The 16370-nt window shown below is 32.4% G+C and overlaps 1 protein-coding gene across 3 annotated transcripts; it reads left to right on the top strand.

The window, feature by feature from the left end:
* The first annotated feature begins 2671 nt into the window (after nt 1-2671).
* Nucleotides 2672-15012, top strand: LOC124354133 (U8 snoRNA-decapping enzyme). Of its 3 annotated transcripts, none has more exons than XM_046804370.1 (4): nt 2672-2802; nt 2995-3253; nt 8485-8751; nt 14550-15012. In XM_046804370.1, exons 2-4 carry the CDS (start codon nt 3041-3043, stop codon nt 14739-14741), a joined length of 672 nt encoding a protein of 223 aa, XP_046660326.1. In that variant the 5' UTR covers nt 2672-2802; nt 2995-3040; the 3' UTR covers nt 14742-15012. The 3 variants fall into 3 exon arrangements, with proteins under 3 accessions (XP_046660326.1, XP_046660325.1, XP_046660327.1); XM_046804371.1 differs by having other exon boundaries at nt 2686-2878; XM_046804369.1 differs by having other exon boundaries at nt 2685-3253.
* Nucleotides 15013-16370: the final 1358 nt, after the last annotated feature.

The following is a 16370-nucleotide window of genomic DNA, read 5'->3' as shown; positions in this document are numbered from 1 at the left end:
GCCTCCATATGACATTAACAGACGAATGACAAGAACATTTATTTCATTAGGGAAAGGACACATGGGCCTGCAAACATTTAGCATGGGTCTAAATATACCCTGCATTAATCACTCAGCTTACGACAAACAAGTCAGCCTAGTTGTAGACTTTACAAAGGAGCACGTTCAGAGCTCGCTGAAAAATGCTCGTATAGAAGTGGCTAAAGTGTCCTCTGATAACCTTTTAGATGCACTAGATGAACAAAAGACCCTAGACATTACTGTTAGCTACGACGGATAGTGGCAGAAGAGGGGGTTTACATCAAAGTATGGGGTAGGCTGCGTAATTGAAGTTATAACAGGCTTAGTAATTGACTATGATGTAATATCAAAGTACTGTTGTGTGTGCCAGATGAAAAAGAATTAATTATATGAAAATTCAGAGGAATATGAAGAGTGGTTATTAGATCACTGGATCACATGTCAAGCAAAACTTTGAAGGTTCATCTCCTGCTATGGAGTCCGAGGCCGCAGAACGTCTTTGGCAGCGATCTCAGGATGTTGGATTTCGGTACACAAGCGTTGTGTCAGACGGATACTCAAAACACATGACCACTTGACTTCCTTGAAAGTATATGGAGAAGATGTAAATATTAAAAAACAGGAGTGTGTCAACCACATAGCAAAACGGTTGGGCACAGGTTTGCGGAACTTGGTCAGGGACTGCGCCAAAAAGAAAATAACTGCCTATGGCAGTTTGAAAGGTTCAACGATTGACAAGCTTACACAGTACTATAGGAATGCTGTTACAAACAATCTGTCAGACCCAAAAGCGATGAAAGAAGCTATTTTTTCTACTTTGGACCATTGTCGCTTCACCGATGTCACTCCTTTTCACGACAAGTGTCCTACAGGCGAGAATAGTTGGTGTTTCTTTCAAAGAAACATTGCAAAAGGCGCAACAGTAAGAAAACACAAGGACTGTATAAATACACCACTAAATGAAACTGTGTACAAACATATTTTGCCTTTGTATAACCGTTTGTCGACAGATGATTTTCTAAAAAGATGCTCCTCAGAAAAACTCAAAACGCAGACGAGTCCCTACATGGAGTTATATGGAGTAAATGTCAAAAAACAATTTTTACTGCCAAAAGGAAGATTGATGCCTTGGTGGCAGAGGGCATTTGCTTGTACAATGAGGGACATGCCATGACAATGACCAAGCTCTTTTCTAAGGCTGGTATTTCACCGGGGAGTAACACAGTGCGACTTGTCCAAAAGACGGACTCTCATCGTCTTCGCATTCGGAAAGAAAGAGACAGAAAAATACAAGAAGTACAGGAAACTTGTGAAAAGTGCCCAGCTGAGAGAGGAAGAAAATAAAAAAAAAGTGGAGGGTGTTACATATGGTGCAGGAGAGTTTTCAAATGTTAACTTTTACGGCCGTTTTCTCAAAACTTAGATTTAGAGGAACTTGCTTCACGAAAGTAACTAACTAAGTTAAGTTAAGTTAGTAACTTTGTTACTATGATAGATATAGCTGTAAAATTTTTACCATAGTACCTTGACATTATGAAAAAGGCTTGTGTGTATAGGCAATGTAATACAAGCATTAATTCTATAAAAGTAGGAGAACAAAAAATAAAATTAGAAAAACAGGGATTTTTTTATAATTTTGTAAAATATTTCATAAGTAATTTATTTTTTAAGTTACCAAGTTGACCATACACAGGAATATTCTTGGTAGTGTTAGAAACAAACTATTATCCAACTTTTTAATATAGGTTTGTAAATTAAAAAATTTTGAAAAGCTTCATAAAAACAAAATTAATTGTTGAGTTTTTGGTTTCAATGCATAAACCCCCTAATTAAGTCCTATTCAATAATAATAAAGTTTAAACACCTAAAAAAGTCAAAATAAAAAAGTTTGAGATAGCAATATACATCATGCTGTATTTTTAAAAGGTTCTATTCTTTAACTGGGCAATTATTTATTTTGCCTTTCTCAGGGTTCCATACTGGGTCCAGTTTTGGATTCATGCTATATATTAATCACCTTCCCCCACACATTCGCGTACTCATGGTACAACATTTTTGTTATTTAATGATGACCTGGGTGTATGTGTGGAAAAAAAATGTTTCAACTTATGGCCAAATAAATGTGAAGTCTGCAGTAATTGCTGATTGGTGTAATACCAACAAACTAAAATTAAATAATGAGAGTTCAAGACTTACTTCGATGTCTAAATAGTAGGCAACAGGCAATAGCTACCATAACATTGTTAAGCATTGTTATGCAATTTGACTCAGAAGGATGAAACAAATCATAACCAATTGATGGAGTATTATTATTTAGATTTGAGGGTTTAGTAGTAGCAATGCATTATTTTGTTTGAGTAAGTCGTTATCTGTTTAATATGTTATGTAACATTGTAAATGATTTTCGTGTAAATTAAAACAAATATATACTATTTTTAGTGTTTGAATAATTTTTACTAAATAATAATTTTATGGCAGAGAAGAGTATTTTTCTTTCTCTTTGACTTTACCCAGCTGTTTTATTAACATACACCGAATACGGCAAATAACATTAAATAACTAGAAAGAAGTCATAACAAGTGTACTACGTGGCCGCGTTATAAGTTTATAAAGGCCAGCCAACAGGCAAAAAGAAGAAAAAAAACTACCATCTGGTTTGACGCTGTTGACAGTTTTTCTGTCAGTGTGATTGTAGTAAGATAACCTTTTAGCCATTTCGTAGTTATGCATATTTTTAGCTGATATTAATTTTTAATAAATAAACCTAATTTCGTTAATATGGTAATTACTAATAAATTTCTTAGCTTAATTCGCCTAAATTATGATAATATTTACGTCTTCCATCAAGTACAATTAGGTTAGTTGTCACGATCAAACTGGTGTAGTAAGTAGTGTAACTATTAATTAAGCACCTGCAGTTTAAAGAAGTTCAGTTTTAATGTCAGTAATTGTAATATCTCGATCACTGTGTAGGAACCTGTTCACTTGGAAGAAATCAACATCTAACCCTCTGAAAGTGATGTCCTCTGATACAGGTGATAGGACCTGGGGTCATTTGGCAGCTACAGAACACTATGGTCGAATCACAGACACAACAGATTACATTCAGGTAGACAAGGAAAATTTAAAAAATGACCCCTATTACAATAGCTCACAAGCAAGTCATTGTATGATTTTTGCTAGAAATAATAAAAAGACCTTTGGTGTCTACAACCCAAGAGCTGCTATTTTGGTAAGTTTGAGTATTTAAGTGATTATGAAATAGGTTAATTCAATTGATAATCTTAATAATTCATAATAGTCATACTGGTATCAGGATTATAACAAACTTTCATAAGCAGTGGCTCAAAACTAGGTAGTATTCACTTTAGTCATACTACCTATCATTAGTCACCTATACTTATCATTGTTAGTCACCTTAAACAATGAAATGCAACAAATAATGTGAATTGCGTAAGTAAATATTTAGGTATTTATTTACAATACCGTGACCATGAAAAATGGACTTTTTTTCATGGGTTGGGCATTTATAGCCAAGTATTATTATCACAGGTGCATATAAACTGGGGGGAAAGTATATCATTGTATTATATTGATGCCTTTCGGCCATTATTGCATTAAGGATGGTAAATAACCGACAAAATTTTGTCGAACAACACTTGGAGGGTTAAGGATCAGGGGCATCACGTGATCTGGGATTCGACTTTTGCAAGCTCGAGTTAATTTTTTTTCTAAAAGAGCAAGCAGTGCGAAGCACTGCGCAGCGGGCAGGCATCGTTGACAGGATTAACGTCATCATTTCAGTAAAATTGCCAGAGGTACTGTCAAAAACAGAGTTTTCAGAGGATTTCAAAAAATTGTAACTCCTTTGATTTTCGTTGCCGACGAATTTTTTCTTCACTATTGTTTTCAGGAAAAATTGTAGTTTTCAGGAAAAAAAAATTAACATACCTTTCCATGGTCACGATTTTGTAAATTGATACCAATATTTATCCACAATTATCAATAGCGCAAGGGCATTAATTATTACTTTATTATTAATATACATATAATGGTACTTTGGTATTATCCGGAAGCCACTATTTATGGATGAGTTTTTATTATCGGGGACCAAAATAAACTTGATTATATGTTATCAATACTTTCCTTATGCCATAATGAATCGATAACTACCTGATGAGTCATCTTCTTGTCGCCAAATAGGCCTAGGCGAGCAATCCTTCAAGTAGGCCTAGACGCATTACTTGTTGTTCTTTTAGTTTTTGTTTTCATTGATTGTCTTGCATTTGATTATTTTATAATTTTCATCATGAATAATTTACCTTCGCCTTTGGAATTTACCTCAAACTGACTCAAAGAGAAAAGTTTTTTATCTGCAGAATACATTGGACGAATACATGGGAGTAGGTACTGGTGGCAATGCATTCAACTCAATTCTCGCCAACCACTTCCTGATAGGAAGCAGAATATGATAACCGTTCGTCGTAATGACTTGTAAATTTCAAAATAGGTTAAATAAAGCCTGTACTCTTTAATACTGTGGTTTATTTTGGTTCCCAATAAGGAAAACTAGTCCAAAATTCGTGATCTCTTAGATTATACCAAAGGACCCATATAGCCTAATATAATATAAGGGGGTATACAAAAGTAACTGGAATAATATTCTATGGGCAGGAATTGTGTAATACGCATTCATGTCACTATGCGTGTATTGGGCAACTCATTGTCAATTCAATGTCGCCTCTGTTGTTGATCTGACTTGTTCTATTTATTTGTAGTGATTTTTTTTGTACTTGTAAAGTTAATGGCCAGACCGGCAAAATACAAGTTTTGCATTATTAACCTGTTGCTGCTGTCCTCCTGAACAAAACAACATAAAAATCTAGGGTAGTGAAATGAAAAATAATGAATTTTAGGTAATTCTGAGCAATTACTTGGTCAACCTCAAACTTTTTCATATTTTACTACGATAATCTAGAGATGTATGTAAAATTAAAAAAACATAATTTAGGCCCCGGAAAGTTAACGTAAATGAAAAATAATACTGAAATGAACAGAATTTAGATCCAAATGAAGAATGTTTTTCTTAAATTTCAAGCTACAAATTAATTAGTTGTTATCGAGTTGAGACGAGTGCCTCTGGCCTGCGGTGCTGCCGAAGCCCGCGCTGATGTCAACGAAAGAAAAACATCCCTCGAGATAGTACCTATCAGTAAAATATTAAATTCTAGACGGCAAACTTTGGTGTCTTGCAAAACGCCGTGTTCGTACAAACAATGTTTTAACTTTTCCTGATCTTCACTTGAAGCGTGTTTTCACGCCCGTCACATAAAAAAAGATTATCGGAGGAACCACTAGCCATAACGGTACTGTCACAACTGGCCTTCCACGCGTCTCCCGCAAGCCAATGTTATCGCGTGGACTTTGAACCATCTTATCGCTCGGCAACCTGTAGGACAGCCTTGCGGGGCTTGAATTATATGTTTCTTGCTTTCTGAGAACGTCCTTATAACCGTAGTAAAATATGAAAAAGTTTGGGGTTGACCAAGTAATTGCTCAGAATTACCGAATTTTAGAAAATTCAAATTGAATTTGAAAATATTGCATACAAATTGAAATAAACTTTCAACAAACCAAATAAATAGTGTAAAAAACAAATATCATCAAACAAATTGTGAAAATCAAACAGAAATTACTCAATTTCAACTAAAAACAGCAGCACTACCATTGCTAATGAGCAGTTGGACTGAGTCCCACATTTGCTCCAGAGTGTCATAACTAGTGAGAAATCATGGATTTATGGTTATGACGTAGAAACCAAAGCTCAATCATCCCATTCCGAGACAGCCCCAAAGGATTCACACCTAGAAATGCCACAAAACGGCTGAGGTCCGATCATATCGGACGCTGAGTCCAAGTTAGCCAGGACATCAGCTCTTTCGTTCCCAAGAGATTCCCTTGTGACCAGGAACCCAACAAACAGTAACATTGTTGATTCTGGCAAGGGAAGAAACGACTTGATAGCAATCCCAGACAAGTTTGGAGTTGAATACACAAAAATTCAACGCATTCAATGCTGCCTGGCTATCTGTGAAAATGCTAATCGTCTTACTGCTACACCGCCGACGAAGATTCTCACAAGCACACTCCATAATAGCTGTGACTTCTGCCTGAAAGACTGTGGGATAAGGACCCTTAGGGACCACCAGCTCACATGGTGTCTCCCCCACAATTCCAGCGCCTGTACCACTTTTGGTTTGAGAGCCATATGTAAACCATTCAAGCTCCACTGGTGTGGAAGAGGTTTCTTTCCCTCTGACCAACCCTCCCTAGAAGGTATGACAATCCTGAAGGGTTTGTCGAAGGAAAATCTTTGTGGCATCTGATCAGAGATCATGTGTAGAGCATTTCCCTGAATGAGGATGCTAATTCTGCAGTTCCCCCTGCTGCAACCCGAGTCCGACCAAAGTCCTGCCTGCTAAAGACAGTAGGCACTTCTCCTGGCCATAGCCTGAATGACAATGTCCAGGGGGCTGAGGTTGAGGCATTTCAGCTGATTTATAACTGCACAGTTAGCAACTTCGTTATTTAGGTGCTCTGTCTGTTTTGTTTTAAAAATATAATACATTGTAAATTTTCTTGTCTTGATATTGTTTAAAATGAATGAGTCATATTTAAAGATTGTCATAAGAAGACAGTAATTTTTCTAATGAATGAGTATTCATTCCATTGCATTGTTGAACAAAATTCTACAATGCAAGAAACAGCTTTTGCTAGTATAGTGCAAAGAGTACAAAAAATGTGATTGTTGAATTATTTATTTTATAAATCAAACTTTTTATTACACTTAAAACTAGGATAAAAACATCAATGTTATATTAGATGTTTGGTACCTTGGTAATTAACAGTAATTAATGAAAACTATACTTATTGACAAGAGTGTTTCAATTTGCATTCTGACCATTGTTTATATTATTTACACTTTTTTAATGCTCTTTAATAAAAAGATTTTGTACACAAAATTTGAATATTTTACATAGAGCCACACTGAAAGATTCTTCTCACTATTTTTTTTCTACTTTACTAAACTATCCTTTTAACACCTTAACTGCCGGTCCATACTAAGTGAGACTCACATGGCACTAATTGCATATACACTCAATCAAATGTTCCAGCATTTTTCACAAAAACTTGTCTCATGGCATCCATCCATGATTTATATAACATTTCAAATAACATAGCAATCCTTAGAATCCTTTTTATGATTTGATAATTAGAAATCTAATTCTTTGCGCTCTCCTGTCCAGTACCACTGACGGATAGTGGATTCATTTGTCAGCTTGGTGTTGTTTAGCCTCTGTTTGTCATCACAGTTCTCTTGTGCAGTATGCCGGTATCTCTCTCCACTCATAATAATAATCACCCATGACTCCTCTACAACTCGGGATTACATTGGCAAACAAGTGCTTCTTAGCTGAAGATGTGGTTTTTATACTTTAAAGATTCATAGTTTCTCATTCCACAGTTAACAACTTTTATTATATAACTCTTTAGAAACTTGTCTTTTTTTGTCTTGTATTTTAAAAATTCTAAAATGAATGTAATATATTTGACTAATCTTAATAATTTTAAAAGCATATTTAAATAGGTTTATTCCACAAATAAACATATATCTCACTTTTTATAGCCATATAACCACTGTAATATGTATAAGTATAACTTTACTTTTTTATATCATTATTAACATATATAAATATAATATAACTGTTATAACTAAATAAATAAGGTGTAAAAAATAAAATCTGTATACAATATTTTATTATGAATTCTGTAAATAACAATGTTAACGGTAAACATCATATATTGTGTCATTAGTCAAAAAGGAAGTATGATAAGGAAGGGGTAACAATGAAAGATAGAAAGTCTACTTAAAGTATTTATCATTGCCTAACAAACTTTTATATTCGGACATGTTTGCTTCCAAGGCATTTCTCATGCCTTCAGAGTGAATTTCCTGGTCAGTCATAATGAAAATATCAAACCAGTTATTAAAAAAATAACAAAACCAGAACGATACTCCGTCAGAGATAGCTTGCATATTCACTGGAACTATTTATGAGCTTGTCTAGAGAATTTACAGTAATAAAAGTCTGTAATTTCACAGTTGTCCAGTACTATTGAAAAGGAGAGGGAATCTAGCATTTTAGTTTTGTCCAGATGTACTGGACTGGAGAGTGGAGCGGTTGACTTGTATGCAGTTAAATACGAGCAGAATAAGAAAATGGGGCTGTCTAGTAGAAGTGGAGGAGCGTATACTCCATTTCAAATGTGTTAAACACAGGCTGTCATGTCATATACCATTCATGAGTGTGATAATATAATGTGATAGCCTCTAGATTGAATTATTATTAAAATTAAAATTATGAGATTCAGATTACAACATTAAACTGATTATGATTTCAGATGCAAATGCGTTTTGATGGCAATTTAGGCTTTCCTGGAGGTCTTGTGGATGCAGGTGAAGATTCTATAAAAGCTCTCAACCGTGAACTCACTGAGGAGATGAATCTGGATACATCAAAACATTCTGTCTCCGAGTCGAGTTATGTTGTCACACATTGGAGCATTTCAAAGAGGTTATGTTTACATTTTTATGCATTAGAAGTGAGTCTTGCAGAATTGTATGAGATTGAGAAAAGAGCACTACTTGCAAAGGATTATGGATCAGAGGTATAGTAATATTTGTATTTCTTAAGGCACTTTAATAAAGTACTTAATATTCAAAATTTGTATTTGGTAGTGACATTTTCCTTTATAATTTTCTATGAATTAATCTATGTTAGCAATGTTCTTTAAAACCATTGATGTCTTATATATTCCACTAAATTTATTTCAGATACCTTGTGTTTAAAAATCATAAAAATGAATGTAGCTGAATGTAAATCACTAAAAAGAAATGCTAATTGTAATATTTAACCCTCAGTGCCAACGTCCATTTTTATGGATCTAAAAAGTAAAAAAATACAGTCTAATATTTGTTATATTATTTTTTGTGTTCATTACAGAATAATCTTTTCAAAAACACTTCATATTATGTGTTTGAACTATGTAATGGCCCAACAAAAAAACTAAATAATAACCAAGTTGTGAAATATTGCAACCAAACTTTTTCATGTAATCAAGTGTAAAACATTTATTTTTCAAAATAGTGAAGTGAATTTTTTAATTTATGTACCATAATACATATGGCTATGATCTATAACACTATGTAATTTGTGAGGACTTTTTAACTGTCCATTTATTTCTTGGAGCAGAATTTTTTAAATAATTCCATATCAGCTATACTTTATTACCAATATATAACTGTAAATGCATGCACAATAGAATGAGTTACTGTTTAGATTAATGAAAAAAATATTCAGAATAATTCATGTACATTTTTCTTAAATAAATAAAAAATATTACCTAAAAATATAACACTTAATGTGGGAGCTGTAAAAAGAAAAATAAGTTTTGGTCTGGGCATATAAATTACTTATAAATATAAATTATGTTTTCTGTAGATGTCTTAATATGGCATAATGCATACACCTTAATGCTTTTTACAATATGACCTAGAAAATTGTCTGGCATTGAAAGAGTTAAATTTTCTTATTAGGTTGAGCCCTAAAATATTTGTTGTAATGTACTTTGTCTCAAAATTCAACTGAAAGAAAAATATATAAAAATTAAAGAATACAAAAAATGTATAACACTGACTTAATATGACAATAAGTTATTTTCAAAATAAAACTCCTTCCATTGTTTCCATTTAGTCATCTCTATATTTTCTGTTATTTTATGGTTAATACACTCTTATAACATGAAACTTTTTATATATATTTAGAATATGGATATAGGATGTTTCTGAATCTTAGCACTAAAAGCGCAACCAACAAAATGTTCACTTGAAAATGGTTCATTGAGCGGCATCTTTGAGAATGGAAGAAATTATATTTAACATGATATTTTAGGACGTTTGCCATCATTTATTAATACTAGATCTCATCCCCGGGTGGATAACTAATCTAACACATAACCATAATATAGAATAAAAGAAACAAATCATACCACAGCATTGTAATACGCATAAGTGTATTACAACAAACCACGCAGTACACAGTAGTTACAACAAACCTGTTGTGTCAACTCCATGCACTTTCACTGTAAGACATGCACTTAATAAAACAAACACTGATTATGAAAACTTAACTAAAGAAGTCACAACAGGTCTGCACTCAATAACCAACCACGTACAACTGACCATTGGCCAATAGTGAATGACATTTGTCACGATAGATACAAAGATAACATTGGTGAATAATCTGTCTGTCAAGATATCTATAAATACTTGAATACATTCAACTGTTATATAAATTGTGTATACATTTTTGAAAATTTGGATTGTGACTCGTGAAATTCAGGTTTAAATATAAATTGTTTTAGAATTGAGATAGAAATACAATAAAATAAAACAATTTTTTGTGGAATGTAATTATTGTACTCCATATTTGGAACTTATTGCTAAAGACACAAATGCAAGAATTAACAAATATACGTTATGCCCAATAAATTTAAATATCCTTAAAATTAAAATTACTAAAATTCCTAAGGAAACATTTGTAAAATTCATAAAATTAAAAAAAATATTTATACAAAAAGAAAATGAATAAGAAATGGTCATGCAACCAATTAACGATTGTTTATATTAAAATGGAATAATCTAGAAGTCAAATAAGAATATCCACTTTCATATTACAGCTGATAAATACCCCCTTCAAATCTTATGACTTAAAATTTTAAAGAAACCAACATTGTGTTATTGCAGTTAAAGTAAGTGACTAAGACATTAAACATTTCATCGAAACATTTTACTTAAACAATTAAGTACATTTTACTATAGGTAAACCGCTAACAAAAAAACCTTGGTTGATTTGAGTTCACGCAGGGTGGGGTAAATACCCCTCCGCCGCCTCTCTATTTGATCAGCTGACTAATCTGGCTCAGTCGGTATCGTTCCCTGCTGCGACCTGTTCAGTTGAACCGGTCAGTACAGAGTTACTAAGTCTTCCCGCTAGAGCGTGTTTTACCGGTCATCATGTTCAACAAAATGAACGACTGAACGGAATGACCAAGTGAATGAAAAGATTCGCTTGCAAAAAAGTGTTCGAATATAGGAAGAAACAACATATCTTACAGTAAATGGATAGATATATAACAATAAATATATATTGTTTCAGGAATCTAGTAAATGTTGTAAATATATGTTATTAAAACTGATTACAAAAAATTAATTGTATGTTACTATATACATTACTAAATATTTTAAATGTTAATACTTATGAACAATGGACATGGTTGATTGATATGCCTTTGATTTATCATAAGATTATTTCACTACAAATGTTTCAATAAATTACTAAACATCAAACAGACACATGGTTGTTTGAATATAATTTATTGTTATAAATAACACATTTTATACATTTAACCGATTAAGTTCCCACCACTTTTCATAATACCCAGGCCACCGCTGATAACCTTTTAAATGCTAATTGGCAATCAATTATTAACAGCAGTAATGTAAATGTTTTTGCACTACAACTTCAGAATATTATTACAATTTCAAAAGCCAGTCGAATAAATTTAAAACTAGGTCAAAAAAGCTAAAACCTGGATTTAGTCAGATTTAGTCCAAGCTATAAGAGAAAGAAAGAAATTAATTAAATTGGTAGAAAAGCAACCACGTTGATCTTAAACCTCCCTATGTAAATTACAGGAACATTTTAAGCAGAAATTCAAAGCAACTAAAAAATATTATTTTTGTGATAAGTTCGACCGAGCTAATGGGGATTTAAAAATGTTTTGGGAGGGGGGTTGTAAATAAATTGAGTGGTAGAGAGGTTAACAAAGATTCTTTCCAGCTAAATAAATATTTGCCAAATACCAAATTATTCAATGACAAAATTAAGCTTGAAGTAGCCAACGAATTTAATGAACTCTTTACTAATGTGGGTCAGAACTTGGTGAACTCTAATGGCTCAAATATAACAATTTTTTTCGATAACCGATCTTATAGGCTTCGACCTTCAAATTACGCACTGTTACAAAAGTTTATACGATATGTATCCAGTTTGAGAGGAAATTTTGCTCCTGGACACGATTCAATACCTGCAAATATATTTTTTTTTAAATCACATCATAATGTGAATGTGTCAAAACACATTAATTTTGTGAAAAATAGTATCCGCAAGTACATATTTGCCTTCAGACAATTACGAGAAGTACTCACAGATAAATAATGAGATTAAAGTGGCCTATTTTGCTTTCGTTCAATCCCATATTTCATTTGGTATTATAGTCTATGGTGCTGCTTTCAAAACTATTCTTGAGCCATTAATTATTAAACAGAAAACAATAATGAATGAATGAATGTTTATTGTCATATTACATCTTACAAGATCCAGCTATGCTGGTAAGACAGATGACATAGTCAGAAATTTCACTTTTTTCGGTCTTCCATCGTTAGTAGTAATAGATTTAACAAGAACAAGATTCTAGCTAAAATTATTTGCTAACAAATAAATAAGCTCTAATATAAATAACAGTATTAATATTAATATTACTACTACTACTAAAACTATTACTACTAATACTAAAAATAATGTTCTTTAAGAGTACAACATATTCATCAGAATTACTTTTTCTCGAGGCAAAACTAATGACTATAAGACATTTATTTATCAAAGCAATTCTTATTTACTTATACACTAATTTTCATACTCTTTTTGCGTTGACAACTTATACTCAGAACACACGATACTCGCATCAAGTCGGCATTACAGTTTCTATAGTAAAAAAAACATTCAGCGTAACAAATTTGTATTATATTTCTCATGTTTTGTGCTGGAACCTGTGTTTGAGTTACAACTTCGCTTATGTGTTTCAATTACCTAATCTTTACTGGTTTAAAAAACGCGTGAAGGATTGGTTACTATCGTTACATGGCGAAGAAGTATATAGACTTGTTATCCCTTATTATCGCTGAACTTCTAACCCTTCCTCACTATTTATTATTATTCGGTTTGTCCTTCACTATAATTACCATAACTAATACTTCATATGACAGTGCAGCAAAACTAGATTTATACTCGGTAACGAATCATTATCAATGTGACTTATCAATTGCCTGCGTGGTCACTGTTGTTATTGTCATCCAGCCGGAGTAAAAATACATTCTATAACCATTAATTAATAATCTCAAAAATTAAAAACTACAATTTTTTCACTTATAATATCATTTGTTCTATTATTAGTTTTGAGTTCCAATATTCACGACCAGAGCCTAGCACAGGCCCTAAGCCCATGTAGGCTCTTCCCAGTTATACTACTCTTCTTTTTTCAAATTTTAATTGAATTAAATAGAATTACTACAAGGTTTATATAATAAGAAATAACAAACAAGTATAAGTACCGTATTGTTACACTCTGATACATGGTTTCAGACATTGTATGTATGTGCATACGTTTGTTGCACTACGTGTATATGTACTCGTATATGTGTTTTATTGTACTATATTTGGGAAAATAATCCATTTTCATTTCATTTCATATACTTGATTTGGAAAAAAATATCAAATTTATTCAGTTGTCTGGCAAAATTGAACAAAACTTTCAAAGTGAACGGGTCTTTTGAAACACTCTGATCCCAAACACTCGTTCACCTGACTGACCCGTTCGAATTGAACGAAACATCTCTAATGGCCACTGCCACTGCACGGCTAAGGCTAACCTCAAAATAACAATGTTTCCTGTATACATCTATGGCTACATTAATCTGTTTAATTACTATTTTACGTTTAGACTTCGACACTTTTATATGCCTACACACAAAAATATATAGTTATAGAACAGGTAAAGTAGCTGCAGTGTAAACAAAACTGTGAGAACGAAATACGATCCACACAGCTGATAAACAGATACAAGAAGGTACTTGTCCCACTCCCTACCTCAACTCCCCGCCGGAGGGGGGCCCCTCCTGCGCGGTGGTACTGCTCAGAAATTTGCTTCTGCGCAGGTTTCTTTAATAGCGGTTGACCTATAGAGTGATTGAATTCACATTATGTACATGAATATTTTATAAAATGTTGTTGGCTCGTTTTAATGTGTCTTTTGTAGAACCATAATTTATTATAAAAAATGTTGATTTACGCTAATAAGTAATTATTTAAATATAATTTAAAATAAGAAGATATATGGCATATTTTAATAATGTACAGGATTATTGAATTCTAACACAAAACCACTGTAGCGTATTAATTAACAGATTTAGTGATTATGCTATGTTCTCTAATGAATGACTCTGGAATTATTTTTAAACTATAAAGGGACATAAAATAAAAGTTTAATAAGGTAAATAAAATAAAAGTTTAATACTTTAACGGATTCAACTCAATTGCAAATAAGTTTAGTGATCACTCTGTCATTAGGTGTTGGGAACTATCAGAATGCCACTATACACTATGGGAGACGGATATCGAGGGTTTCCCACATTCCTGACCAACGCCTTCATAGGCAATTCTCGTCTACAGCTGCTCCATTGTCTCCGTCAGTTGGAGATCCTGACCCCTGAAGAGATACAACTCGCCCTACAAGCAGTTCCACTTCCACTCAAGTCCTGATGATTGTGCTAGGCTGTAAACGTCATCTACAGTCATTCCAAAGTAAATCAAATGAATTGTTTCTACAAAATTCTCTAAATAGCTTTAAATCATTGTTCACTTGTTTTAATGTATTATATGTACATTTAGTATAACTAAATGTTGAAAACATGTATTATTTTAATAATGTTACACCTAAGAATATTCTGTTTATTTGAAATCTACAGTTGAGTTTGTTCTGTTTCTTTTAGATTATTTATGTATTTAAAAATATAGACCGGTTTTTGTTTGATTATAGTCAATTTAATTTCTCCTTTAATGCTATTTGGTAACATCAGTTTTTATTTTAAAATAACATAAAATTATTGTTACAGTTTCTTGTATTGAATCTGAAATCAACTTAAATTTATTTAAGTTATTTTTTGATCAAAGTAAATTTGATTTAGAAAAATTAAGAATGTATGAGAGATCCAAGGATGTTGTTTTAAAATGACAAGCAGATAATGACTAAGAGCCTCATAGTGTGACCAATTTTTTTGACCTCCAGGTATTGAATAAAGGTTTATAAGGCTTAATTAATTTAATAACAACTTTTTTCCATATTATTATAAAATTATATACTCAAAAGCAGTACACTTGTAACCATCTCGTATTAACTGAATTTGATAAAAACATTCCAAGTTATTTTTGTTTTCAAGGCAAGTAGTTTTGTTATCATCACAAATACTGAAAATTGTTTGTTAATTATTTTCTTTATATGTGTAAATGCAGTAAGCCAAGCTAAATTATATAGTATCTTCCGGTACTGTAGCTCTCTGGTTAGTTTGTGGTTAACTTCCAAACTGAAGTATCTAAACTTTTTGATTCTAGAGTATTTGTAGGTGTTATCTTTCAGCATACTATTCATTTTCTATTCTCATAACTACCTTACATTGTTATACATTGTTATTACCTTAACTGATCGGTTAAGCTTCAGCCAATCACAATACAGCTCCACCCTTTTCGACTCACTTATACAGAAGAATGCTTATTTCCAGTTTCAACATGAAATCCATTGAACGAACATGGGTCTTGTTAGTGAGGATGAAATATTTCAAGATGTAATTGATTAAGTAATTTTTCAATGGTGCAAATCAGAAAACAAATTTAAATTCCTTTGATTTACTTTATAATTTTACAGATTGCTAAAATGTGTATTTGTTTTAGAATTTGTTTAATTCCTTTAAAACAAATATTTTAAATGACAAAATTTTTTTATGTTTAAATTATAATGGCCAAAACATTTGAACTTTTTAATTTACCAAAAATGATTCAGGACTTGAAAGGAAAACAAGCAGCTATTAGAAGATTTTTGTAGGAGAAAATTTTTAAGAAATTGCAAATTTTTAAACATTGCAATATTTTTTCTAAACAGAGTAAGATGTCAAAGGGCTGAACTTGCAATAATTGGTGGCAAATATAAAACCACCTTCCACTGGTAAGGCAGGAAGTCCTCACTAAATGGCAAATATTTAGCAACTTGTCAAATCCCACCATTAAGTAAGGAAGGGAGAAAGTTACATGGCTAGATAAACCATGTAAGTAAGGAACACCAGGATCAATATTCAAGAACAAAGGTATATTTTTTTTAACGCGACCGCTACATCACGT

Source organism: Homalodisca vitripennis, chromosome 2 (genome assembly GCF_021130785.1).
Source record: "Homalodisca vitripennis isolate AUS2020 chromosome 2, UT_GWSS_2.1, whole genome shotgun sequence".
NCBI classification, from domain to species: Eukaryota; Metazoa; Arthropoda; class Insecta; order Hemiptera; family Cicadellidae; genus Homalodisca; species Homalodisca vitripennis.
The sequence above is the reverse complement of the archived record's forward strand: the minus strand, read 5'-3'. Positions and strand labels throughout refer to the sequence as shown.

What these genes read in the sequence shown, in the direction of transcription:
- LOC124354133 (XM_046804369.1), top strand. Translation starts at nt 2,960, where the DNA reads ATGTCAGTAATTGTAATATCTCGATCACTGTGTAGGAACCTGTTCACT. An exon ending in ACCCAAGAGCTGCTATTTTG is followed by an intron (nt 3,254 to 8,484) that starts GTAAGTTTGAGT and finishes TTATGATTTCAG; the next exon opens with ATGCAAATGCGTTTTGATGG. An exon ending in CAAAGGATTATGGATCAGAG is followed by an intron (nt 8,752 to 14,549) that starts GTATAGTAATAT and finishes CTCTGTCATTAG; the next exon opens with GTGTTGGGAACTATCAGAAT.